The 26,688-nt window shown below is 38.2% G+C and overlaps 3 protein-coding genes and 1 long non-coding RNA gene across 5 annotated transcripts in view; 1 reads left to right on the forward strand and 3 right to left on the reverse strand.

The window, feature by feature from the left end:
* Positions 1 to 134: 134 nt before the first annotated feature.
* On the reverse strand, positions 135 to 5,237 carry rpl18 (ribosomal protein L18). The gene is made up of 7 exons (XM_034696980.1): positions 5,201 to 5,237; positions 4,548 to 4,634; positions 4,309 to 4,416; positions 2,707 to 2,805; positions 2,468 to 2,591; positions 1,218 to 1,287; positions 135 to 264 (listed from the first exon to the last, which is right to left on the reverse strand). Exons 1-7 carry the CDS (start codon positions 5,201 to 5,203, stop codon positions 189 to 191), a joined length of 567 nt encoding a protein of 188 aa, XP_034552871.1. The 5' UTR covers positions 5,204 to 5,237; the 3' UTR covers positions 135 to 188.
* Positions 5,238 to 7,527: 2,290 nt separating this feature from the next.
* On the reverse strand, positions 7,528 to 9,601 carry si:ch211-120k19.1 (uncharacterized protein LOC563199 homolog). Of its 2 annotated transcripts, none has more exons than XM_034698006.1 (6): positions 9,481 to 9,601; positions 9,009 to 9,085; positions 8,401 to 8,744; positions 7,939 to 8,009; positions 7,790 to 7,819; positions 7,528 to 7,665 (listed from the first exon to the last, which is right to left on the reverse strand). In XM_034698006.1, the coding sequence occupies exons 3-6, from the start codon at positions 8,732 to 8,734 to the stop codon at positions 7,546 to 7,548; spliced, it is 555 nt and encodes a 184-aa protein (XP_034553897.1). In that variant the 5' UTR covers positions 8,735 to 8,744; positions 9,009 to 9,085; positions 9,481 to 9,601; the 3' UTR covers positions 7,528 to 7,545. The 2 variants fall into 2 exon arrangements, with proteins under 2 accessions (XP_034553897.1, XP_034553896.1); XM_034698005.1 differs by having other exon boundaries at positions 9,009 to 9,241; positions 9,481 to 9,580.
* A 1,950-nt stretch (positions 9,602 to 11,551) lies between these two features.
* LOC117822996 lies at positions 11,552 to 15,638 on the forward strand. Its single transcript, XR_004633294.1, has 3 exons — positions 11,552 to 11,662; positions 13,487 to 13,676; positions 15,434 to 15,638. It is a non-coding gene; the product is annotated as an uncharacterized LOC117822996 (long non-coding RNA).
* A 3,806-nt stretch (positions 15,639 to 19,444) lies between these two features.
* myh14 (myosin, heavy chain 14, non-muscle) overlaps positions 19,445 to 26,688 on the reverse strand; it is a 39,869-nt gene continuing 32,625 nt past the window's right edge. Inside the window, exons 43-46 of the mRNA XM_034698623.1 lie at positions 25,992 to 26,100; positions 25,357 to 25,529; positions 25,119 to 25,142; positions 19,445 to 23,139 (exon numbers count right to left, since the gene is read on the reverse strand). Of these exons, the coding sequence (XP_034554514.1) occupies positions 22,950 to 23,139; positions 25,119 to 25,142; positions 25,357 to 25,529; positions 25,992 to 26,100 (496 nt within the window). The 3' untranslated portion in view covers positions 19,445 to 22,949. The remainder of the gene's footprint in view (positions 23,140 to 25,118; positions 25,143 to 25,356; positions 25,530 to 25,991; positions 26,101 to 26,688) is intronic.

Here is a 26,688-nt window from a genome sequence, read left to right on the forward strand (position 1 = left end):
TGTAAATATACTTTAATTCCTCTGGTGTGACGTCAAAAAACATTTCCCCTCTCTGGATGATACACTGACTAATATTGTCAGTGACTTGTATATTTGACAAGTGTGTAAGCAGTCCAAAACAACACAGAGACAACTCAAATTGTACAGCCAATCTTTTATTATCAGATTGCATCAAAAACAAAGACAGACTAGTTCTTGTAGCCACGGCTGGCTCTGCGACCACGAGCCCTCTCGAACTTCCTGCCCTTGGAGCGGATGTAAGGCCTAAAAAGAAGGAGGGAAAAAAAGAGTATTACTTTGATGGCACCACAAACTCAACATTCATTCCATAAAACTTTATCCATTGGGTTGTATTCAAGTTAAGCCTTATTATAGCTAAGCCAACCTTGTACTAACCCTTATGAAATCAGGTAATTAATCAAACTCTACTATTTACTCTCTGACCTAAGTGTTTAGTACTTTATTTCCAACCTGCCTTCGCTGGAAATCATTTCTAGTGTTGTGTCATCTTGCATAATAACATTTCATCACAAATAGAATGGGGTGCAGCTGTAGAGTCGTTTAAATATTTACTCTCCAGCAAAACAGTGCACAAGTAAATATGCAAATGGATGAAGCCAAACACCAAAGGCCTTGCACATAAGAGACTGACATGTAACAGTAAAAAGCACTATTAAAATTACATATTCAAGATTGATGAATTCCATTCAGATGGCTCAAAATATTAGCTGTGAAAATGTATACAAATCCCTTAAAAGTCTAAATAACTCAATTAATACTTAAATTAGAATAACACACAAATTAGAGCACAATAATTTGAAAATCCCAGTGTAACAGACTCATCTATAAAATGCATTTATAACTACATTACACCGTCACAGGATTTCCATGTACCTACAGTTTAAGCCAATTCTGACCTTACGCAGCCAGCTACATTATTAGCAGCACTGCATCATTGCGTACCGAGATCAGGGACCTCAAACCATGGTTAGGGGTCAATTTTAATAACAAAGTTGAGCTTCTGACAAAAAGAAAGAGACAAAGACTAGACGGAGAGCATATGACAGAAAAAGTTGTTTCCTTATTTCTGAATTTGAAATAGAAGAACTCTTTTGGGGCGAAATCTCCAAATGACATTCTTAAAGATGTGTTGCACGCAAAAGGTCTTCATGCTGCTGTATCTGACATCTGTATGAACATATTTATTATACACATACTTGGTGTGGCTGTGAGGAGTTCCAGGGGCCTTTCCAAAGTGTCTGTACACCTGTCTGCCTTTGCGGGGTCCTGAAACACAAATAGATGTCCCAAATTTAAAAAAACTGCTCATCAAGATATATGGCATCTCTATAGACTTTACCATCCGAAAAAATACATATATTGCCATTCACACATTTTGTTATAATGTATCAAATGTCAAACAATATGCACATCTTGTTGTACTACATTAAATTAAAAAACAGATTCTAAAGCAGACTGTTGTCTTTTTACATTACCTTAAATGTGTGTTTTTGTACTACTAAGCATATCATTTAGTTATGTATCACCGTACAACAGTTCAAATGAAAGACTAAATATTACATTTTATTTCCACAAGATAAATCTTTGCCATCATGATTCTCTACATAACCCTTTAGCTTTCCTTTACATTGATGAGCTGATACTTGCATTCCAGCACACTTTTTTATTTCTGGCTTCATCATAAAAAACATTGGGATGAGCAGACTGAACAGCCTTAATAGAAACTGTACATTGACAGACATGCCCTTGTTTGTTGTTACAGGCGAGTATGTTAAGGTTTCTTTATCGCTAAGAAAACACGTTTTGATTGTTGACAAAGTAGTCTGAAATCAAGGGTCAGACAAAAGTCAGAATGGGCCTGCTCTTGTAATGATCAATACAAAAAAAACACAAAAGAGCATTTCCTCAAAAATCACTCAACCTTTTGATGATGGCAGTTTGGTATTTTGTAAAGCATCAAGTTTTCAATTACATAAAGCACTGCACAGAAAAACATGGGTTTGATTTGACCCCTTGTCTGTTAAGAAGAATGCTGATAAAGAAAATGATTGCCAACAATCAGGAAAAATACAGAAGACATCCCCACCACCATGATTTAAGCTGCATTTCTAATTGTTTCTTAGCACCAAGAAACATGAACTCCAGAAACGTGTCACGCCTCCTCAAAGCTATAAAACACACAAACGTGGAATTACAAGCAAGGTCAAGAAAAATCGCTTTCAGAACCTTTGCAAACACAATTATAAATATTTGACAGGGGCAGTATTTCTGTTCATCTATATTGTGAAGCTCAGATGACTACACTTAAGTGCTACATTTTTAGTAAGCTTGATGTAGAGGGTGTTTGATGGCATAGGTGTCAGGAACCAGCAATGCAATGATTGCCATCTACTCAAACCGCATCATTTCACTAATGATATGATTATACATCCACAGTTGTATTTACCTGACAGCAGAACTGTGCCCTGTCCTTTGGGAGAAGCCAAAGCTAGCTGGTCAAAGGTCATCACCTGACCGCCTGCTTTCAGGATCCTGCGGCGGGCACCATCAGTGACCTTCAGAGCACAGATCTGTGGGACAACAGGATGTTAGGACCATCTCTGAGACTGCCAACAACAATAGATGAGTGAAAATGGAAAAAATGCTAACAGACGAACTTGGCCATCCTTAAAAAGGAGGAGTTACCTTGAGCTTGGGGATATCCTGAATTCTGACATCGTCAGTGACAGTTCCCACAACAACAGCAGTTCTGTTCTCTCGGCCAGGTGACTTCATCTTACGAATCTGATTGAAATTGAGGCATAGTCAGAAATCACAGTATGAACAATTTACATGTCTGAGGAACCAACACATCTTTAACATGACTGATTCATTTGTTTACAATACCAAAACAAATAGGAATAATCACTGACCCAGGTTGAATCTAAAATCTAACTAGACCAAACCACATTGTGAAATTCAGTATATCTAGTAATATTGATTTCATGGAAGGATGGAGTGATCCCCTTTCTTTCCCGATTTCAAATTACTGATACCCAACTGCACATTTTGTTTGAATTTAGGAACACAAGCATTCTGAATAATAGAGAGAGGTTCACACCCAGGTATTATTTCCAACATCCCTCTGTGTTTAAATTAATTCTACTTTTGAAATCAGATAAGCCAAAACATATCTGTAAATTAGGGGCTTTTCTGAAGAACGTCCTTCCTTTGTTTAAGTAAGATCTGCTGTACTTCAAACATGCAGTGTGCCATCATTATATTTATAATTGATGTTCTGCAGCTCAATACCATGTGATCATGGTCTGAGCATCAAATTAAAATGAAATAACTCACTGGACCATTTCTATTCAAATATCAGATAAAAAGGCAGGATTCTCTGGTGATAAATCTATATAGTCAGCCAAATGGGAGTGACATAATCACAAGTGTAAAAGTTTTACATCATGGCAGCATGACATGGACAGAGCATGCGGCAGCAGTTTGACAGAAACTATTGTTTGAATTTTACGCTTGAGCATAAGTGATCAGTTTTGTACAGAAGATAATTTAGTGTAATTTCTTTAGGTCTCTATCCAAATAAAATATCTTGTCTTATATTTGGAAAACAAATCCTTTACCCCAAAGCATATTCAAAGACAATATTGATTATACATTTGCAGAATGCAGATTTAGTATTGCTGTAGCATGTAAACATTTCACTACAGCTACAACCAATAAAGACTGGTTATACTTATAAGATCACCACTCTTACAAGTGCAATACTCAAGTTAATTATCATGGGATGAAGATTACGACATGTATTTTGTTTCATGTTCTGCAAATAATTCAGCGGCAAACAAAAAGCCAACTACATTTCACTGAACAGCCACATTGGCAGGTGAGGAAAATACTTCATTTTAGAGCATGCACGTAGTCCAATTTATACCCATTTCAAGAGATAATGTAAGTCTTCCTCTGAATATTGCTCTTGGCCCTATTATGAGTAGATACAATGTAAATCTAAAGACTGACAATGAATCTCTGCATGACATTGACAGCTCACATCAACTCCTAACACTGACCCAGATTGTGAAATGTGTCCATTCACTGAAATAGCCAAATCAACTTAGAATTGTCATTATCAGTTTTCACATTGACCCATAAATATATTTCTCAAAAACGCATTCATGGCTCAAAAGCACCTACATCTGAAAACAACTGGCCCAAAATATGAAAATATCCTGTACATTAGTACATGTAAGGCTTGTTAAGATTGGACAGAAGGAAGAGATAATAGAAACTGACCAGACGAGAGACAGAGATGGGGGGCCTGTTGGTCCTGCTCATGAAGAGCCTCCTCAGGACCACCTTGTTGAATGGAGCATTAGAGCGACGGGCCAGGAACCTGTACAACTGTGAGAGCCCAGCAGCATGGTTAAAATGAGACAAAACAGAACTGTTTAAAATGAATGATTTACAAGAGAAACACCAAAGTGGATAACTTTTTTTTCTTTACTATTGGTGTTGCAGTGACAGTAATTTACCTTAACCAGGAGCCTCAGGTAGATATCCTGGCTCTTAGGTTCTTTCCTGTGAACCTTACGGTCCTTGTTGTGCCTGATGTCAACTCCCTGGAAAGAAATCACATTAAAAAGAGTTAATACATTGAATATCCTACACATTACATTAAAATGTTATGGTACATGTAAAACACTAACAATAACTACATGAAGGCTTTATTGCCTATGTTTAGTTGTTCACCCACACGGACCAATGCCGAAACAAGTTGACCACAGTGTAAATATAGTAAGAATAGTATATCACTGATGGTTTACTCCTTTAATATTTAGAGTTAGGAGCACCTAGCAGGTAATGTTAGCATGGGCCGGTTCACACGTTGACACTACAGCTAGCTGCTCTCATGGGCAACACAGCTCAGCGGCACAATATTGTGAGTGCTGCATAGTTTTTCTAGACATTGACACATTCAAACTTATGGAAAAGATAAATTATGATTATATGCAGTATTCCGAATTCTAAGCCATATTCAAAGCTTCCTTCATGATCAATCTTAGGATGTGAAGCTACGTCTGGACAGCACTGGATCGGCACAGCGGAGTAGGGTTAGCTAGTTGCATTTACATTATCAATTCACACGAAATTATGACAGATTCGTAACGTATATAGTGTTAACAACCATTTGATGACGTCATCGATAGTATATGACTCTCAAATTCAGAGGATGATCGCGGATGGTCCAACTATCAAACATTAAAATGCTATAAGCGGCACCTACCATCTTGGGCTCAGAGCGAAAAGGGAAAAGGAAGAGCTGAGGTCTCGCGATAAACAGTGCGCTGCGATCTCGGGGTTTTGATTGGCTACAGAGCAAGCGCACTTCCGGCAAGGTAGAGTCAAAACGAGCAGATAACGATTTAGGATGGTGCCTCTAGTGGTGAACACGGCGCAGGCAACAACAATTCAAGATTCAAGAGATTCAAGATTCAAGAAAGCTTTATTGCCAAGTGAGCTCGCACACGCAAGGAAGTTGATATGGTGAATGGAACACTGGTACTTAACAACAAGACAGTAAGGACAATAAATATATAAACCTAAACAGAAATCCAAAAGTTTTAAATTCAAATGAAAATACTATCTGTACAAAGAAAGGTATAGGTATATGAAATAAGTTAAATTAGCCTAAGCCAGAGTACACATGTAGTAGATGAATATAATAATAAGATGTGTAAATTACAATATTGCACATGGTTATTGAGGTATTAATAATAATGTTAATAATACATTTTATTTATATAGTGCTTTTAAAAGACACTGTACAACTGTTAAAATCAATACAAGCAAGGAACACAAGTCAATCCAAATCCAAAAAAACAAAACAACAGTACAATCCCAATCACTGGTATTGCACCGGAAATCAAAGGGTTGCACATGTATGTGATCTGTCAGAGGAGTCTTATGTGGTTTACTCTTGATTGCTCATGAGGGATACTGCCTGAGGGAAGAAGCTGCTCTGGTGCTCAGAGTTCTAAAGAGGTGGAGGCCCAGGTGAGAGGGGTATGTGAGGATTTTCCCTGCCCTTTTCCTCATCCTGGAGGAGTACAGGTACTGGAGGGACGGCGGGGGGGGGGGGGGGGGGCGTCGATGATCCTCTTTGCAGTCCTGACTGTCCGTTGCAGTCTCCTCATGTCTGATTTGGTAGCAGAACCGAACCAGACAGTGAGGGAAGAGCTAAGGACAGACTCTATGACTGCAGAGTAGAAATGTTTCAGCAGCTCCTGTGGCAGGTTGAACTTCTTCAGCTGGCAGAGGAAGTACAGTCTCTGCTGGGTCTTTTTCACCACAGAGTCTATGTGGGTCTCCCACTTCAGGTCCTGGGAGATGATAGTGCCCAGGAACCTGAGAGACTCCACAGTGGCCACAGTGCTGTTGAGGATGGTGAGGGGGGAAGGCGCAGGGGAAATTCCTGTTCGACTACAGATTGCATGGCTAATTAAGACTTTTAATTTAATTTTCTCTGTGGGGGGCTCTTATGTTATAACTATAGAATTACAAAATTAATTTTATACTCTACAAATGTCTCAGTTTTATCAGTCCCCCTAAAAGGCTAGCACTGAACTTTGCAGACAGTGGCATGATGTAATTGCAGTGATTGGCATTTAATCTTGCACACATTATCAGGTCGCCAGTCAAATTAAAAAACATGTAGATCATTTCTTGCAATTTGAGGGTTTTTGAAACTTTTGTTGGGCCCAATCAAGCCTTACTGCAGCTACAGGGCTGAAGCCTGTTTGTGGCTCGTTCTGTGGTAATTTAAACAGCAACTCTTTGTTCATTGATAGTGGCTGGCTGTATTTTTTCCTCTTTTTAGTCTGTCTGTCTGTCTGTCTGTATGATCTTTCTTATTAGATCTTTGGGGAGATCTCATGTTTCTCATGATCTCTCCTTTTTTGCAATAAATTATGAAACAGAATATTTAAATGAATTGCATTTTAAAAACAAAAGAAAACTTAAAGTGAAGTTGAAATCAAATAATGTTTCTTCTTGCAGGTTTTAGATATGGGGCTAAATATAGGCTATTATAAAATATAGTTTATGGATAAATTTATTATTAATAATAATAATTTACATGATTGTACGGTCAGATTATTGAAACAATATTCAAAAGAACAACATCAAATCAAAATACTGCTTATTTACATTCATTTGATAAAAAAAAACATTAGCATTGCCAATAAATATATTCCATAATATGACGCAGAGAATCAGTTAATAGCAGTTCATAAAAGAAAATCGCAGCTCTGTTCTTCCCTTTGCTCAATGAAAAATAAATAATTCATCAATATGTAGCAGTTAGGTTAAACTCAAACATATTTTCATTTTTGTTTTGAAGCCCTTTACTTGTTTCCTCAATAAATACAGTCAGTTCTGCCCTTTGACTGAGCTTCATGATGTTTCTTTTCAAAAATTTCTCACTAAAGAAGTCTTTCCTCAGAGAAACATGCATCACTGTGGATCTGTGGTTTATTTGAGCTTATGGTCAGGCTGCTGTCTGAGGTGACACAGGAAGATGGTGAAAGCCAGAGCAATGCCTCCAAGAAATGTTGTCCGAGCCACAGGTGGGACCAGGGCAAAGTTCACAGCCTGATGATGGAGGAAGACATAAAAAAACAGTTATGTTATACTACATGTGTATGTACATGTCTGTGAGGCTGTGAGTGAAGACATATAGTTACTGAAAATATCCAATAATACATGAATATGTTACCTGCATTGTTGACCAAAACACCACTCCAGCCTAAAGGGAGAAACAAATGACTGATTATAGATAAACAGACAAATAGAGAGATATTTTTTGTTGGCATATTATTTAAATAAATGATAATCTAATAAGGGCAACCTTTAACATTACGGTACCTTGTAAGAAGTCCAAAATTTCTGTCTCCAGTCTTCAAGTGGGTCATCTTTTTTTTCGAGTAAACTCAAACCTGAAAAAGAGAGCTGCCCTGTAAATCCAACATGTTTAAAAATCATACATACATATTTAATGAGAAATCACCCAACTTCTTTAAAATAATTATGTTTGTGCAAAAATGTGAAGTCAGTCTGTGTAAAAAAAATAAATCATACTCATAAACAATGAATCATTTTCAATAAATAGCTGGTCTCAGAGTCTTATATATACTGTATTTGGGGATATTGAAGTTTTTTTTCAACATTGCTCATATATACAACATACATATTATACAGGTTAGATCTTCAACAGAAACTAAGAGCAGCTCAACAGACTTTGGCATCATTCAACTGGAAGATGAGACCCAAACATTGGAATAAATAGTTACCGACATAAGCACAACAAGTGTTCTGTATCACTCTTACCAATATAAAAGGCACTGATGGTGAGAGGAGCTGCAATCAGCTGATCCACCACAACTTTCCCCATCACTGCTTTTACTCCTCCTCCTGGCAGCATCCTCTCCAGCCCTCTGAGCCAGTGGTAGTTGAAGTTAGCATGGAAACAGAAGCCGACAGTCGCCACTCGGGCCGTCTGAGACCAGTTGATTTTTGTTGACTTCTGTGCTGTGGTTTCTGCCTCATGTTTGCCTCCCAGCACACTCTGCTGTATGATGTCAGCAGAGGCAAATAGTGTTGTATATCCCAGGACGTTACTGATGTATGGGTGAGCTTTGAACGCAGCCCAGGCCCGGTTCATGGTGACAAACCTGATCAGATGGAGGATTTAAGCTCTTTTGCAGTAAAAATGCTGAATGTGACTGAATATGTGACACTTTAAAGAGATAAAGGCTTGTAAACTTTTGTCCAACTTAAACAGAGCATCAAAGACATGTAGCTAAATAATGATTTTATTAAAACTAAAAAACATTAAAAACATGAAAATGAGAAAATCATTCACTGCTGTCCTAAAATGGCACTTCAAAATGAAAACTGCAGACTTAGCATTTTCTCCAAGAAGACGTGAAACCTACCTTTCAGTCCAGCTCTTCTCACCCTGTCCGTTAAAGTTGCAGAGCACGCAATAACTTTGTCTCTTTGCTCATTGGTCCTGTTTGACAAAGAGGAGGAGGTCGTGAGAAGAATCTAACACCTGGGAAACACAGCACGCCTGAGTGAGGGAGGTTTTCCTTCTCAGCAGGTCAAAGTTCTGCCTCTGTTTCAGAGAATGTGTGATAAGACCTTTATCAGCCTGCTGGAGAGGAATCTGAGAAAACAGCACATGTTAGGAATGAAACAAAGCAATAAGCTGCAGCAGAATGAAGAAACATACACGTGCTGTGTTTTTCACTTCCTAAAATGTAGCATTGAGTAGCTTTAGCCCTGTTAGCATTGTAGATGAGTCCAATGCACACCGTTTTATGGCAGTGTGATCAATTATTCTACCTCTTTATACATTTTTGCTAATGTTCGTAATGTCTGTGCAGAACAGTTGAAGTTACTTACTGCATATTTTCTCACTTCCTGAAGTGTTAAAGTTGAGACCAAAGTAGGAAGTAAACTGTGCAGCTCTCTGCTCAGAAGCCATGTGGTGGCTATAAATAGATGACACTCCTGCAAAAATGCTCCCCTGCTTGAGTAAAATTCCTTAAGATGCACGTATATTTTGTTTTAAGTGAGTTTAGGCTGTCAATGTTTGCAAATTGAGTTCCCTTATTTATTTAAACACTGCACGACTCCTTTTTATGTTAAAATAATAGATATATTTTTCATCCATATCTTTTATTGATACATTAAATACCAAAGAGAGCACCCTGAAATATAACCATTGATCCTGATTCTAAAAGAGAAACACAAAACAAGAAAGATACAAATGTTGAATACCAAAGAGACTGAGGACACGCCCAGATCTTAAAGACAGACCAAGCGGCAACCTCTGGTCTAAAAATATGAGTCCAATGCTGAAGTGCTAAAAACTGCAGTTCATCGGGGATCTGCTTGAGGCTGGCTCCGGAAGTTCCTGGAGACCACATACACACCAATTCAAAAAAGATGCTCTTAGTCTTTACAGCAGAAATAAACATGTTTACAGCCTGGTACAAAAGACGAGTGTAGTCTGGATAGCTCATTTCTCGATCAGCACACACTGTATGGGGGGGGGATTTTTTTCTAACGCGGCAACTTCGAAGATATTTAGATTACGAGTCTTCCAATGAGAGGCACAGCTGACTGCGGGAACACTGTAGCTGTTGGCTAGGAGGCTCAAACTCCGCCTCTTTACGTCACAATCACTCGACAGCAGCAATATGGCTCCCGTCGACGATTGGCCTCAAAACAGCGCTTCAGAAACAGATGGGTGACGTCATGAATCCTATGTCCATATTTTATACAGTCTATTTGGGACAGACTTGTCTAATTCCAATGTCATTGATATATTATGGCCGTGTCACCAAGCATGCTGATGACTGGCCTTCATGAGAGCATGGAGCAAAAGGGAAGTCTTTTAATTTCAACTTAAACAAAAGTTGGCTGGTAGTTGGCTTCAATGGTGACATAATAAGACATTTCCTGAGGTCCAATATAAATCATGACCATGACTCAAAAAAGTTGAAATATTTAATAGAGAGTCCAACCAAGTGCACAGGTTCTGTATATAAATGTTTCAATGTAGTAAAGATGGTGTGATTGTTAAGAGTGTTGCTATACATCAGCATTGTGGTGGGTGGTCGGAGACAAATACTGTACCTGAAAAATATGTTGGTTACCTTTTTGGGGGGGCTGTCAAACGTACTACTCTTCATCCAAGTTCTCATGCAAATGAAATGAAATTATGCGTTTAGAAAAAGAAGGTTTGAATGGATGTAGAGCTGTCTTAAGATTAGTACAACTGATTCATTATTGTTCCGGAAATGTGTTGGATGGAAAAGCTGGTCTGTCCATTTATAGTTTAAGGACATATTTTAAAGAAACCTAATAAAATGTTGAAGATAGAAGAAGGTATGAATAACCTGATATAGTTATCATTTAACTAAAATCTTGTAGGGTTACTTGATTGAACATACAAATTGTTTGATATCTTTTTTTTGTTTCTCATCTTTGTGAAACGATCTGTAGTCACTCACCTGCTGCCATAGATATGTTAAATCCTGTTCAGTGGAAGATATGCTATTGAACTGTAAAGGTCAATTAAAGCCACTAGCAACCATGTTATCTCTTCCCTCTGAGAATGTGTTAATGAGGGCCAGAGTTTAAGCTAATCATTTAAGGGCTTGTTAACTGCCTCAAATGGTGCGTTTGTGTCACTCAGTATTTAACAAGCTTCCTTTAGTGTGGCACACAATGGACACGCGTGCAAACACCTCCACCAGCGGTTGACTTCTCAGATAATTGCCTCTTTCTTTTCAGAACCTCTCATCGTGTCCCACTTCCTCTTCCTCTATCAATTTGTGAAGTTGGCTTCCATTCAAACAGCTAAAGAAAACGACGGGGGAAATTTGAGCATTTGCATTGAGCTCTTAAATCACTTGACTTAATTTGCTGCACACAGATATACAATACACACCCTGACGTACATAAACAAAGAACTACACCTCACCTCTCTCTCTCTGAAGCAGCCCGCCTCTGTCAGTCTGAGTCTTCAGAGCAGTTTGTAGGGAGAGGGGAAGACAGCAGCCTGAGGAGGAATAAGGTAAATATGTTTCATGCTTTATTTTTCTATTGAGCTGAACTCCATGACACTAGACATAAACACTTACTGGATGCGTCTAAATGATCATCTCTCTGCTGTAACAGTAATGAAATACTTAGATGCTTTCAGAAATGTTAAAACAGCACAATGTTAAAATAATCTAAGTAAAAACTGGCTTTCATAATTCTGAATAAAAGCACATGTTAAGTGTTAGTAGCAGTTTAATTTTCAAGAGTCTCACATTGTTTTGCTGAAATTGCTCCTTTTTCTGTTTTGTAATTATCTCATAGTAAAACATTAGCTGTACCGTCATGTTTAGATTTAATTGCAATGATACAAATGATTTTATAAGCCCTGCAAAGCTTTTTTTTCTATATTGATTTTATCTTCACAGAAAAAAAGTCGATATTTCCTCATGAAACAACACTGGGAAGGATTACTTCTTATGACACAAATCTTTCTTTACTTTTTGAAGCTTGAAAGTGTTTTTTACATTTGTTGTTGTGTTTATCTCATTTAAGATTTAAAATAGATTTAGTAGTGTGACATGATGATCTTTATTTCTGTGCAGATAAAATGTGTTACAGAGATGCAGAGAACTATTGGTTTGATATTGACGGTCGTATCCAGTCTCAATGGGACCAATTCAATTATTAGTTTTGTGGCACCCTAATGTGGCTGTCCTTGTTGATGTTATCTAATCAAATTGTTTTGCTATAGTGCATTTACTTATTTTAATGCTTCTTGATACTTGTGGTGGTTTTTTCATGTTTTTGAGTCAGCAGAGAAACCATTGAAAACATGGATGGTTCCCTCAAGGAGCTTATCCTCAAACTATGTTAATGAACACAATTTAAAAAAAAGAGTAAAGTAAATACAAGTATAAGGAACAGTACTTAAACAAAGATATTGACAATAGCCATTTCTCAATCAAAACTAATATTTTTAAGTATGTTTAATTTTCAACGGAATGATGTATATTATCAATTATTAAAAAATGAATTACAATTATAACTGAGATAAACATCTCTTAACCCTCCTGTTATGTTCGTTTCTCAGGAACAGCAATAATGATCCTGGGTCAACTTGACCCAGGGCATACTTAAGGATTCAAAAGTGTCAGAACCCAAAAAATCCCAATACAATTTTTTAAAATCTCATTATTAACTCCATTACTAACAATTTAAGGTTTTGCACTATCTACTTTGCTGCTGTAAAACTTAGGATAATCCTTTATTTGTCCCGCAACGGGGAAATGTATCGCTTATCTTATCTTAAATCAATATTTAGCACATTGGTGTTCTTTAATTCTCACAGATAATGGTTCAATGAGGATAACTCGCTCGTTTTTCATGTGTGTGTTCGTGATTGGGGTGAAATATGTCACACAGTTGCAAAGAAACAATTAGTATTTGACAGTTCTGGCTCCTTTTAGCCTCCACTTTGACTGCAGGGTCAAATTGACCCACGAACATTATCTATGTAATATAAACATGCAGGGGAGGGGGTTTCAAATATGTGAAAGGAACTATTTTTATTGTATATGTAGATTATGCTAATTAAGCCAAGCAGGAGAAGTTTCATACCGAAAAAATACTTTTAACAATTTATTATTATTTTTTTACTATGAAATGGGTCAATCTGAGAAATAACAGGAGGGTTAAAGAACTAATACCTTAAAATGATCCTGACATTTTATAATCAGAAAAGTTTTATCTCAGTTTCGCTCACTGACTGAGTCAACAGTGACTTCTTTTGGACCTCTTTTGTCTCACTACCTGTTTTCTCTAAACACATCTCTTGACTCCATCCTTCTTCCTCCAGTCATGCGTCCATCCATCTCTTTGACTCTGGAGCCTGGGTTGGAGCGAGGGGTCCCCTGGGGTCGTGACCTCTACACCTTTGTGACTTCAGCAGCAGGTCACATGATGAGGACTCTGCAGAAACCCAGAAAGAACCGACCATCCAAACGGCAGGTCAACCACCGCCGCTTCCTGCACAACATGATTCAGAGGTGGGTTGGAGTATCAGGAAAATATAGATTTCAGATGTATTAAGAAGTGTAACAGTCTAAGCTAGTAATATCTTGGAGAAAAAAATGGAGGTGGTCATCAAATGATTGGAGGAAAACAAAAACTCTGTTACTGACAATTAAAAGATGTTTCATAAAAACTTTTACCTTCCCAATACTTTATCCATGACCCAGAATTAAATATTGGCCAACATATAGTTTCCCTCCAATACCACTTGCATTAAAACATATTTATTTATAATACTATTTGGAAAAGCAGCATGCTACTGGTGTAGTCTTAGAGTCAGACCTTAAGAAGATATCAAGGATTAAAGGACTCATGTCTCAGCAGGATGCAGAAAAACTCATCCATGCATTAATCTTTAGCAGACTAGACTACTGTAACGGGGTCTTTACAGGACTCCCTAAAAAGTCCATCAGACGCCTGCAGCTCATAAAGAATGCTGCTGCTCGAGTCCTAACAAGGACCAAGAAAGTAGACCACATCACTCCAGTTCTTAGATCTCTACACTGGCTTCCTGTCTGTCAGAGAATAGACTTTAAAATCCTGCTGATGGTTTATCAAGCACTGAATGGTTTAGGCCCAAAATACTTTGCTGATCTGCTGCTACTGTATGAACCATCTGGACCTCTGAGGTCATCAGGTACTGGTCTGCTTTCAGTCCCTAGAGTCAGAACGAAACATGGTGAAGCAGCTTTTAGTCATTATGCACCACATATCTGGAACACACTCCCTGAAAGCTGTAGGTCCGCTCCAACTCTCACCTCTTTTAAATTAAAGACTAAGACTTTTTTATTTGCCACTGCCTCCTATCTTAGCTCATTTTAACTCACTTTAAATGCAAATTTTAATTTTATTTTTAACATATTCTAATTTTCCTTTCTTTTCTGTTTTATTATATCTGTCTTTTTCATTAGCAGTAGCACAATTCTCAAACTATTACTTTGTCCTGTGTCCATCAAAAAACTTCACCATCGAGCAGCTGCACCCATCTTAGAAACAGCCTCTCAAAACGAGTTAACAAACAACAGCAGATTTTGTAATGTTGAGCGGATTCAAGCTACCTAGATTCACCTGTTGCAGTCTTTGAGCCAAGCTAGACCTGCCAGCTGCTCACATTAGCTGTATGTAGTAATACAGGCTTAGGGAAGGGTTTTTTCTTTTCATCCAACTCTTGGTAAGTAGGCTGGCTAGCATTTTGTGCAAGATTTTAGAGGTTAAAAATTCAAAAGACAAAAGCTATGTCCCACATAGCAAAATTGGTCTCGCCCGGTTCTGGTCCACACAATACACTTAGACTCGGCCAACATACCGCAAAGAATGACGGCCCTTAAGTGGCCCAGATATAGTTTGCCAAAGACGGCATCCGGCCAGGTGCAGAAAAACTGGTGGCCCTGTGCTGGCCCAGATCTAGTTCACCAGAGGTGGCCCACACATGGGCCAGCACCAGGCCAGCTGCAGACATGTGTGGGCCACCTCTGGTGATCTAGATCTGGGCCAGCACAGGACCATCAGCGTGTCTGCAGCTGGCCAGGTTCCGTCTCTAGCAAACAATATCTGGGCCACTTAAGGGACATCATTCTTTGCAGTATGCTGGCCGAGTCTAAGTGTATTGTGGGCCAGAACCGGGCCAGACCAATTTTGCTATGTGGGGTACTGAGGCATCTACTGTTTTCAGGCATTCCAAGAGCTACTGATGGTAAATGTTGCCTGTCGTCTCGTTTGTCTCTTCCCACAGAAAGTTTGCAGACATAGAAGCAGCAAATCACAGACTGGCATCAGCTTTAAATGATAATGAGAAGGAGAAAAACATGTTGTCTCTGCCATCACAAAAGACAGAGACTCCTGACCGGTCAGGTTTCCCCTCTGATGATACTTACCTCCAAGATCACGACAAATGCAGTCATCACACAGGAGCAGATGACATGAATAAGTTCAGGAGTGCTGTGCCTGTTGGATCACATGAATCTGAGAACAGAGAGAAGAAACAGCCAGAAGTGGGACATCTCTGGAAACGACACCCCAAATCACAGCACACCGTGTGCAACGCTAGAAAGAACAACCAGAGCAAAGGGAGGCAGAGAAAAGAAAGTCACAACCACAAACTGGGGGATTTCACACCTACGGCCTCTCAAAGCGGTACAGACGGTTACCACAGGTCAGAACTATTGAATCAGCCGGGGTCAGCCCACTTCCCCCAAGAGGTCTCGCCAACAGCTCATCAGGATACCAGTTTCTTCACATTTGGCCAAAATATGGACATCTCTTCATCCTTTTCTCCACAGCTCTCCCCGTTGTCTCTCGACTCTTGTGACTTCTCAATGCAAATGTTCAAAGACGTGCTGACCCAGAAAAACTCTGAGGACATTTCTGAGAATCATTGGACAGACTTTATAGATCTTTTCAGTGTTGGCAGTAAGGATTTAGGAGGCTGCATGGATGTGGAGGCTTATCTTGAAAGTATCTGTGCTTGCCAAGGTGATGATGGGAAGGAAGGCAGAGTGGATGTGGGATTTTCAGATCAGTCAGATAGTTGCACAAAAATCTGCAGTGACAGATCCGAGGTGGAGGATTTGCACACTGAGACGGGTGATTATAGATGTGAATATGGGTATATTTGCTGTGGAAATCAAGGATTGAGTATAAACTACAAAGGACAAAACAAAGAGACACAGTTTAACAATTGTAAACCCTCCCATGATACTTACATTACGCATAACCTTCTCTCTACATCGATCAGCTGCCTCAACCCCTCGCAGCTGCAGACATACCAGCATCCTAATCAAGAGAGTTCCTGTATGCTGATAAATTGTGAACACAAGCAAAACCTTACACCGTTTGAGGGTGTTGCTCAATCATTTTCTGTGCCACTTCACGACCCTGAGCACCGTCCAATACCAACACCACCACAGGAGGGAGACTGGCTGTTCACTGATATCTTAAAGGACAGGGAGTCACCTGACTGCCGGTAAATTGTGTCTACTTTCAAAAATGATGCATGGATTGATTCTGCTGTTGATGTTTGGTGTGAAGGTGAGCGTGTTTGATCCATCTCTTTCACCTCATTTCAAAGAAGAACGAGAATGAACCATTTTTAAAGTATAAACATTTTTAGAGAGGTTCAGACGGGTGAACACACTGGTGTAAAGTACTTTTAATGATGCATTTACTGCATTTATGATCATTGTGCATTTGTTTTTATAGTGGTAGTCTGTTTGTGCACTGTATATATTCACAATGCTGTTTTGTACTCTATTGAACACAAGATACATTGTGTGTCCAAATCAGAAGGTCTATCTTATCTGATCTCTGCTCCTGATTTTGATGTTAGTATGTATTGATTGTAGCAAAAACATTTTCCATCCACAATTTAAGTATGATAGCTACATTTTATTTTCAACTTAAATACTAACAATTACCTATTAACCCTCCCGTTATGTTCATTTCTTAGGGACAGCAATAATGTTCCTGGGTCAGTTTCACCCGGGGAATATTCAATTATCTGAAAGTGTCAGAACCCCCAAAAATCCCAATACACATGTTTTTAAATCTAATTTTAACTCCATTACTAACCATTTAAATCAAGATTTAGTGCATTGGTGTTCTTTAATTCTCACAGATCATGGTTCATTGAGGATAACTCACTCGTTTTTCATTAAAATTCATATTAAAACTTTTTTTAAATGTACATTGGAAAGCCCTAAATATGAATACAATAGTTTTACATGACTTAGTTTTTGTTTATTTTATTTATTTTTTAACTTTTTTTTTTTTTATTCTTATGAAGTGATGTTGATAAATTAAAATGACACCTCTTCTGTCACATGCTGCCAAAATTTGTATGCTGCATTTAGCTGGTTTGGAAGGCATGTATCTCCTAAAACAGACTTTAGAAGGGTCAGTTTGCATCGCAACATAACAGGAGGGTCAAAACAACAAAATACACATTTCCTTTATTGTTGCTTCAGTAAAATGTACACCTCTTCTCTATATGTTGACATCGTGGGCAGGCTCATTGAACTTGACTGTTATGTTGGACGAAGTATAGCCAGACCATGACGTGCACAAAAACCAGGAAGTCAGAAAAGAAAAGACAAGAATAGAGACTGGCCAGGGACTCCAACTAATGTTTTGACAAACTTTTTTCAGTCAACTCCAAAAACAACCATGAGCCAGGACCAGGATCTGGTTGTTAGGACAAGAGGCTAGCACTAGTGTTACTGACCAGCAGACAGCTAGCTTGAGTGAAAGCACTACCACCATGTCCACTTAAGAGAGGAGGCATGAAGTAGACCTTGTGGGCAGGCTAGTTTGTAAGTACTTTAAAATACAATAAAACAGGATTAGCAACTCTAATGACATATTGTAAACACCTTTATCTTTCTTTACATTAAGGTTGTTTTTTTAAATGTATTTTGGCAGTAAAAATTATATTTTATTCATCCTATTGACTTCATTTTTTCTCATTTAACTTTGTACCCAAACCTCTTTTAATGGGCCAAGCTATTCCCAGTGTTTCAGACTCCCAGCCTTTTTTTCAGGATGCTCTAGAGAGATTTCCACCCTCTTAAACAAACTTAATTTTATGGTTGAACACATTTGTCTGGCAGTACTTACACAGATTCAGCACATTTTTCCTCCTCACAAAAAACCTTGCATGTACGGAAAGTATATGTTACATTTGATGTTACTGAGTGTGTGTGAATATTCTGTGTTGTAGTTGCAGTGCTGCTACTGTTGCCAAAATGTTAAATGTATGTTTAAGTGGTGACGTATTTATGATACTAATAAACAAACATAAATAAAGTTGCATAAATACTGAGGAATATTGTCATACTGTGTGTTGAGATGGAGTTAGTATTAAGATCTTACAGCAATACAGTAATTTAAAAGTGCAAAAAAAGCTGCTCTGGATATGATACAAGAGTAAAAATCTGTATGCATTGATGACATTTTACAAGCGTAACTGGTTGAGGTTAAGGCAAATACTACTAACCATTTAAATCAATATTTAGTGAATGGTGTTCTTTAATTATCACAGATCATGGTTCAATGAGGATAACTCACTCGTTTTTCATTCAAATTAATGTTAAAACATTTTTAATGTACATTGGAAAGACCTAAATATGAATACAATAGTTTTACATGACAGATTTTTTTGTTTATTGTATTTTACATTTTGAATTTTCTTTGTTTTATGAAGTGATATTGATAAATGAACATGACACCTCTCCTGTCAAATGCTGCATTTAGCTGGTTTGGAAGACATACTGTATATTGCGTAAAATGGAAGGAACCTTTGAATGCCCCCCACTTTGACTGCTGGGTCAAATTGACACACAAACAGTATCTATGTAATATAAAGATGTGGGGGGATGCAAATATGTGAAATGAGCCATTTGAATTCTATATGTTGATTTAATCTATTAGGCCAAGCAGAAGAAGTTTCATACTGAAAAAGATATGTTAAAAATTTCTTTTAGATTTTTGAACTTTAAAATGGGTCAATTTGACCTGCAACATAACAGGAGGGTTAAATAACATCTTTAAGGTAACTTGTGTTATTTCAAGATATAAGTTCTCACTTGCAAAATCTAATATTTAAGTACAGGTACATTATAATTGTGCTAAAGTGTTCTACAATAAAGACTTGTTTTCTCTCCTGATGTTGTGTGTGTGTGTGTGTGTGTGTGTGTGTGTGTGTGAAAGTTCAGTGTGAGCTCTCAAAAAACACTCAGACACACAAAGATCCAAACCAACAACATGTATTAAAGTTAACCCCAGTCAGATGTTTTATAATAACAGCATCATCAACAAAAAAAGGCTAAAACAATAAAACACATTTTTCCAAAATGTTTCAAGTTCCACAGTAGCCATAAACAAACGCAGAGAGAAAAATAACACCTCAGAGAAGCACCGGCCTCGTCTCTTGCTACACATGAACAGAACTCATCCGTTCTCGCTTCAGCAGTTTCAATCCACATGTCCTCAGATTTTGGTCTCTAAAGACGTGGACACAGCCGCCACGTTCAGACGTTGATACGACATTTTGAGATAACATTAATGTGAACTTCTGAGTCAGGACACGTGATGTTAGCTCATTTGGCTTAATGCTGTCGGCCTCTTTGAGATAAATCACAACCCTCCAGAGTGGACGTTACCAGCTGTGTTTATCTCTACTTGTAATGTGTAAAGTGCAGCGTTTACACGACATCTTAAAAAACAAAGCTTCAAACAAAATCCTTTGCATATTGCTAAGATAAAAGAATTGTACATTCAGAAAATAAAAAATAAAGCCCTTCATCAGGGCGTTAAATATATGTCGTCAGAACTTTTTCTCGACCCGACGGGCTTGATCTCTCTTCACCCGACACTCATTGGTAATCACGGTGAAGTGATATGGCAAAAACAAAGCTTAAACGTCTGAAAATATGGATACACATGAAACATACAGTCTGTCTGATTATTAATCTTTGATCAGATTAGATGTGAGCTTTGCATTTCATTCAATGTAAAAACAGAAGGAAGAAGAAGGAGCAGTCATAACAACCCTGTTCACCAGAAATCACTGAAACGGTTTGATGTGTAATAAACGGTTAACACCAACACAATCATTTTATCCTCGCCATTTGTAATGAATATATATAACCAAAATAAAAAGAACACATTCAGAGCGATTACAGAAACAGGATATTTGATTTCCTTTCACACAATCTTTATCTTTCTTTAGTTCCAATTAAAAGTTAATGCACCAGTGACATTCTTTTCATTTAGAAGGACAGTTTGAGGATTTGGGAAATACCCTTACTATTGCTGAACAGTCTGATGCTTGGAAAAATATACTTCACGAAAAGTTAGAGCCAGGACCTTAACCTTAATTAGCTTAGAATATAGACTGGAACAAGATGTAGTCATATCACCTTGTTTGTTTCATGTGTATTTAAAAAAAAAAAAGCCTAAATATATGAAGTTTAGGTTCCATAGGCAGCTATGTGACGGATTATTTCATGTGTCTATCTTAAGTCATTCCAGGAAATAGTCTGGCATAATAGTGCCATGTTATATTTCTAAACATGAAAGAGTAAATGAGTGATGTTGAGTTACTTGAAGGCAGATTCTGTCACATGCTAGCTTTTTACCTACTTTCAGGCTTTATGCTAAGCTAAGCTAACAGACAGCCTACTTTGGTTCAGATTTCAATCTTTTAGCATTTCCCAAACTGTTAAACTGTCCTTTTAAAAACATTGCCATTTGTACATCACATGAAGTTCCTGGACAGCCTTAAAGCTTTGACAGGCAAACAGGTGCTGAAGAAGGTCGTAAAAAAATAAAAAAACAAAAAAACAAACAAAACAAAACATTATATCAAACAATTAATGAAACAAAATCGTTCAAATGAAGATATTCCACTGAAGGACAGAACAGGTTTAATTCAACATTATCTTTTTGACAGCAGGGTAATCAAGCTGTGTGTGGTTGACTCCACGCACACACACGTCTTTTAGGGCTGACAGCTAGGGTAAAAAAAAAACTACTCTTGTTCTACTTGCTGTTTGCTTCATAAAAATTCATTCCTCAGTGCCTCAATTTTCATTTTTAAACCTAACTCTACTAGTATCTAAAAATGCTTTGAGTCTCATGCTCAGTTATTCTACCTTTTCTACATTAACAGCAAGCAGAGACTCACAAGCCTCTACTTCTGTTGTCTATTTATTCTACTGCTACTCTACATTTACTACTAATTTAAGTCCCTTTTTCTCATCCATACGCCCACCATTTGGTTAAAAGAAAAAAGCTTTGATGATCAATAATTTACAAAGTTACTCAGTAAAAATTACAATGTACAAGATGCTTGTGGAAATCAAATGTGATGCATTTGATGCGTCTCAGACAGAAAAAGAGGATCTGGTGTCACAAATTGTCCTGATTTGGATGAACAGATGAATCTATAAAGTTCACCCTCCACAGTTAATGTCTAGTTATGCAGCTGTGGGAGAGAATCCATAAATCTGTACTTCTTTTACAACCACCAATCTTTGCAACTTCCCCTCTGAGATCTGATGCTGTGACACTGACTGAAACACGTCTGAGCCGTGATGCGACCCAGTTCAGGCCAAAATAATCTGACTAACAGGCTTCACACAGAACAGAACCTGTGATTAATAACTTAAGTTCACATTGGATATAAATTATACAAATTTATGAAGCAATATGTTAAGACTTTAGTTCAAGAAACTATCTAATACTACCTTCTGCGGTACCTAACGACAAACTGCTTCTAATCTACAGTAAAAGGATTTATCACTTAATACAGCTTTAATGCAGCTTAATGCGTCCAGGCTGCTTTTTATGACCGGGTGTTTGTGTCTCTATAACTGGACACAAAATGAGACCAAAATGTCATCGAACTTAGTGTAGTCCATCTTCAATAAAAAGTTTCATTAAATATCCATTACTAGTTGCTCTTTCTCTATTGCTAAGTCCCCCCAGTATGTCTGATTATCTTCCCATTGGCTGTCATCACTGTTTTATCTCTCTGATTCTGATCTTAGTCAAACTGTCTCATCTATGCTTCGTTAAAAACTGACATAAATGTTGGTGTGTTAGACTTTTCTTGTTAATCACAATTTGTTACATGTATACAGATTGTCTAAACACCTTTTTAGAAATATTTTCAACCTTTTTTAAAATCAGGTTTTGTTAGTGTTTAACTCTTATCAAAGAGTTCAGACATGGCTTGATTCTGAAATACCTCCTAGTGTAAAAGATGTCACCATCATAATGTTTTCTGCATTCTAATAACTGTACAGCATCGTGAAATTAGTTGAAAACAATTCACTTTCCCATTTGAATTCTGGGAGATGTAGTTAAGTTTCTCAGAAGTTCATTCCAGAGACGTAGAAATTTCCAGTCTAGTGTTTTGATTTTATGTCACAGTTTGTTACAAAACCAAAATCAATTCCAGTTTCCTCTTTAGTAAAATCTAATTTTTACATTTTATCTGTTTGTCACTGAGGTTAAAGCGCCTGATGTATGCATCCTAAATGATTTCATAAAGTAGTGTATGTTTGTTCTGTGTGTGTGTGTGTGTGTGTGTGTGTGTGTGTGTATGTGTGTGTGTGTGTGTGTGTGTGTGTGTGTGTGTGTGTGTGTCACTCATTCACCCCTGAGAAGTCAAGGCTGTGAGAGGCCATTATGTGTGTGTGTGTGTGTGTGTGTGTGTGTGTGTGTGTGTAAATGAGGCTATGCTTGCATCACTCGGTGTTGTTGACGCTGTAGGGCGGTGGAGGGTCCAGGCTGTGTTCAGAGGAGGGAGTTGGGGTCCCAGGGAGTCCAGAGGAGGGGGTCGGGGAGGCGGGGGGCTCCTCTGAGTCAGAGTTCTCATACGAGAGGTCGTCAACCAGCGCTCTGCGTCCACGCATTGACAGCGGCAACGGTGCACGCCTGGACGAGACAAGAGAGAGAGAGTTAGAACCTGTTTAGCTGTAAAGTCACTTTGAGAAATGACTGTATTTACTCTAATATAAGACAATCCTGATAAAATCAGACTTCCTTTTTCAAAGTGGAGTTTAGGAAAAATATTTTTTACTTTTTTTAATACTTTCTGTTAATCGCCCCCATCATACTGGTTCAAACAGACCTCGTCACTGAAGTATTTTCTTTTGTAAAAGCAAAACATGGAATAAAAGCAGATTTTTAATTTCTGTTTAACTCAAAGGAATTATGTTATCCTGATTATTATGTTTCAGACTGCTTCTCACTGTGACTCTGCATGACATCAGTCATTCGTATGGGTTTTGTCCTTTGTTTGTTTTTGCAGTAAAGACCTCAGGAGCCACTTTTGTTTTTACTTTTTGCTGATCATGAATTTGGAGGCAGATGTAGGGAGGAATTAAGAGCGGTCAAAAACAGTTCTGGGTGAAACTGGGCTCTTATACACAGTCAGGGCTTTCTAACTCTGAAAAACTGCTACAAGCAGACTTGTCTACCAATATCAATGTTACAGCTAGGGCTGGGCATATGGAAAATTACGTTATTACGATAAAATATTTCATATCAGTCAATATTGATAATTATCATGATGTGAATAACAAATCATTATTTCATTTAAATTTAAACTCAGATTTATGGTCCTGAGTGAAAGTTAAAAAAACCAGACAGTTTGTTAGTTTGTATCTGGATTTAGTTTTCTGATAAATTTCTTGAATCCATCATTTCTGATGGTGTTAACAGGAAGCAGGTCTTTTGTGTAAAATCAGATTTTTGTGAAGTTTTAGTTTGTAGATTCTTATTTTCTCAGATTGAGGTTATTTCCATAATTTGATTTACATTTACAACAAATATATATCAAATTGTGTACAATGTGTCAGTTTATAGAGTATTGTTTTAAGTTGAGCTCTCCCCTTTAAGATTCATAGGGTTACAGGCAGAGTGATATTGTTTCCCACAGTACAGTGAATGCATCACGGTCGTTCGGTGCTCCGTCGCGGTGGACATTAAACGTGTTAGAAATGGATGCAAATGCAAATGAAGTTGTCTCTGTGCTCTTCCTTTAGCCACATCCTGAAAGTTTATTTAATGAAGTGTATTAAGTTAATAGTTGAAGCAGAGTCGCACAGACTCGCTGTCCCTCGTCTCAGCTGTGTTTACATTCTGCTCCTAACGTCTTTAAGCCCCGCCTACCTCTCACTCTGTCACATGATTGGCTGTTCAATGCCGTCTTCTTCTTCTGTCAAATGTTGGGTGGCAACTAGCGTTTAAGGCTCATTAGCGTCCCCTCCATTTGAAGTGGCCGGGGGGTGTAATTACATGCTTATTTATATCAATTTTTTATCAAAAATGTTTTATATTAATATCAAGAAAAATAATATTGCGCTAACTATCATTATCGAATTATCGCCCAGTCCTAGTTACAGGAGAACCCCACAGGGTGCAGTTAGCCTAGAGGTTTAAATGCATGCCCCATATACAGAGGCTATTGTCCTCAATGCACCGGTCGCAGCTGTCCTGTCAATTCAATGAAAAAATGACCCCCAGGAATGTAACTTTTAAAAACCCCCACAATGCAAAACTGTGTGTGGGAGATACGCTGGTACTTTTTCCTTTCAAAGAGCAGGAAATAACTAAAACTAAAAACAAAGTCTGCTTATAATTTATTTTAAATGAATTTGATTATTCTGAAATGTTTCAGACTGTTGTGAAAATCGATGTTGAAAGCTTTCAGGGTCAAAAAAGAGATGGTAGTTTTGTCCTTTCAACAATCAAAAACAAATTTAAACAATATACAAATATTCAAATAAATAAAGCCAAATTCATATTTCAATCTCCACATCATAACAACAGAATACACATGAGTGAATTTGATGGACCTCCACCTTTAAACACCCAAAGGTAGTAAAAAAATGACACACACAATGACCTACTTATCTCCCCTCCACTCTGGGACGCTGAGTGTTGTTGTGACGGAGACAGGTGGACAGTTTGTCAGTGTTAGATGGACACAAAGAAACAAAGAAACAAAAGAGCAAACAAAACAAATCATATCAAGTTAATGTGGGGGTTAAAACAAACAAAACAATAACAAATGATGATGAACACACCACACACACACACACACATATAGATGGTCACACATTTAAACATACACACACATGTGGCTACCTGAGCTGGTTACGGAGGGAGGTGATCTCCCGATTCATTGTCTGGCTGCTGTCAGAGACCTCCTCCAGCTCCCTCTGCAGCTTCCTCTTCTGAGCGTTGGAGCGAGAGTTCTCCTCCTCCACCTCCTCCAGCTGCCTCTTCAGCTGCTTCAGGCGGACCATCGACTTATCCAGCTGGAGGAGGAAGAGGAGGAGGAGGAGGAAGGTAAGAGGGGAAAAAGAAGAGAGAGAAGAGAAGCAATGTATGAAAAGAGAGATTAGTCTGAGTGGGAGTGATCGGGATCAGGAGTCAGATTAAACCTGGGAGATTATCACTGATAATGTTTTGAGAGGAGAGTCAGTGTCTCTGCTGTGGTTGAGGGATTTTTTTTTTTTTCAAGTATGGGCTGCATTCTACCTTTCCAATGAACACACAGATGCCGGGGCGGGATTAGGATTAGGCTGGACTGAGCCGGATAAATCACTCATTTTAGGATGATTTTTCAACACTCTCTGATGGCCGCAGGCACAAATTAGAGCAGCAAGTTCAGCTGCACTAACAAGCACGAAATGAGGGTGAATCACATCAAATACACCGTCCTATATTCTGTGTGTGTGTGTTCTTGAGGCTCATGTAGGTGTTGAAAATCTTTGTACCTGTTCTCTGTACTGGTCTGCATGTCTCCTCTCGTCTTCTGCCTGCATCATCACCTCCTTCAGTTTCTTCTCAGTCTTTCGCACCAGTTTGTTTGCGATTGCTCGTTCCCTGAGAGAAAGGAAAAGTTAAATATCAGCCATTTGTTGCACAGCACATGTTACATGAGCTCCAGCATGAAACACAGCTATGGGATGTGTTGTGAATGGAGTTCAGATCATGTTCTAAATTACAGTCTCATTGCTGGAAATTCTCCCTTCAGTGTTGGACATTACGTTGCTGTCTGTGCTGTAACTATGTGAGCTCCATGATTTGAATGAAGAGGAAAATGAGAAATATTCTTTTTATATCCACAAAATTAAGATGAAGTTTAACATTAATTTAACCCTCAAAGACCTAGACAGCCGCCGGCAGCTACTTGTCCTTAAATGTTCAATAACTTTTGAACTGCTAATCCTATCAACAAGCTTTCAAAACTCAGTTAGAGAGGACATTCTCAGCTTTCCATTGATATCACATATGTCTCATTCAGCATATTCAAAATAAATTCGGGAGAGTCTGGTGCCCCCAAAGATGGTCTAGGTCAGGCATGTCCAAAGTACGGCCCGGGGGCCAATCGTCGCCCAAGGTCCATTTATTTATGGCCCCAAGCTTCCATCTTAAAACGTGCATCTGCACTAGGAATTATGCAAGACGGCA

Source organism: Notolabrus celidotus, chromosome 12, assembly GCF_009762535.1.
Source record: "Notolabrus celidotus isolate fNotCel1 chromosome 12, fNotCel1.pri, whole genome shotgun sequence".
Classification (NCBI taxonomy): Eukaryota; Metazoa; Chordata; class Actinopteri; order Labriformes; family Labridae; genus Notolabrus; species Notolabrus celidotus.

Bases quoted from the DNA above. Each gene is read 5' to 3' on its own strand.
- rpl18 (XM_034696980.1), bottom strand. The intron at 4,417-4,547 runs GTAAATTACTGT...GGGCTCTCACAG, and splicing joins ACCTGAGGCTCCTGGTTAAG to TTGTACAGGTTCCTGGCCCG. The intron at 265-1,217 runs GTATGTGTATAA...CCTTCTTTTTAG, and splicing joins ACTCCTCACAGCCACACCAA to GCCTTACATCCGCTCCAAGG.
- si:ch211-120k19.1 (XM_034698006.1), bottom strand. From the start codon at position 8,734: ATGAACCGGGCCTGGGCTGCGTTCAAAGCTCACCCATACATCAGTAAC. The intron at 8,010-8,400 runs GTAAGAGTGATA...TCTCTTTTTCAG, and splicing joins CATCAGTGCCTTTTATATTG to GTTTGAGTTTACTCGAAAAA. The intron at 7,820-7,938 runs GTACCGTAATGT...TTCTCCCTTTAG, and splicing joins AATTTTGGACTTCTTACAAG to GCTGGAGTGGTGTTTTGGTC.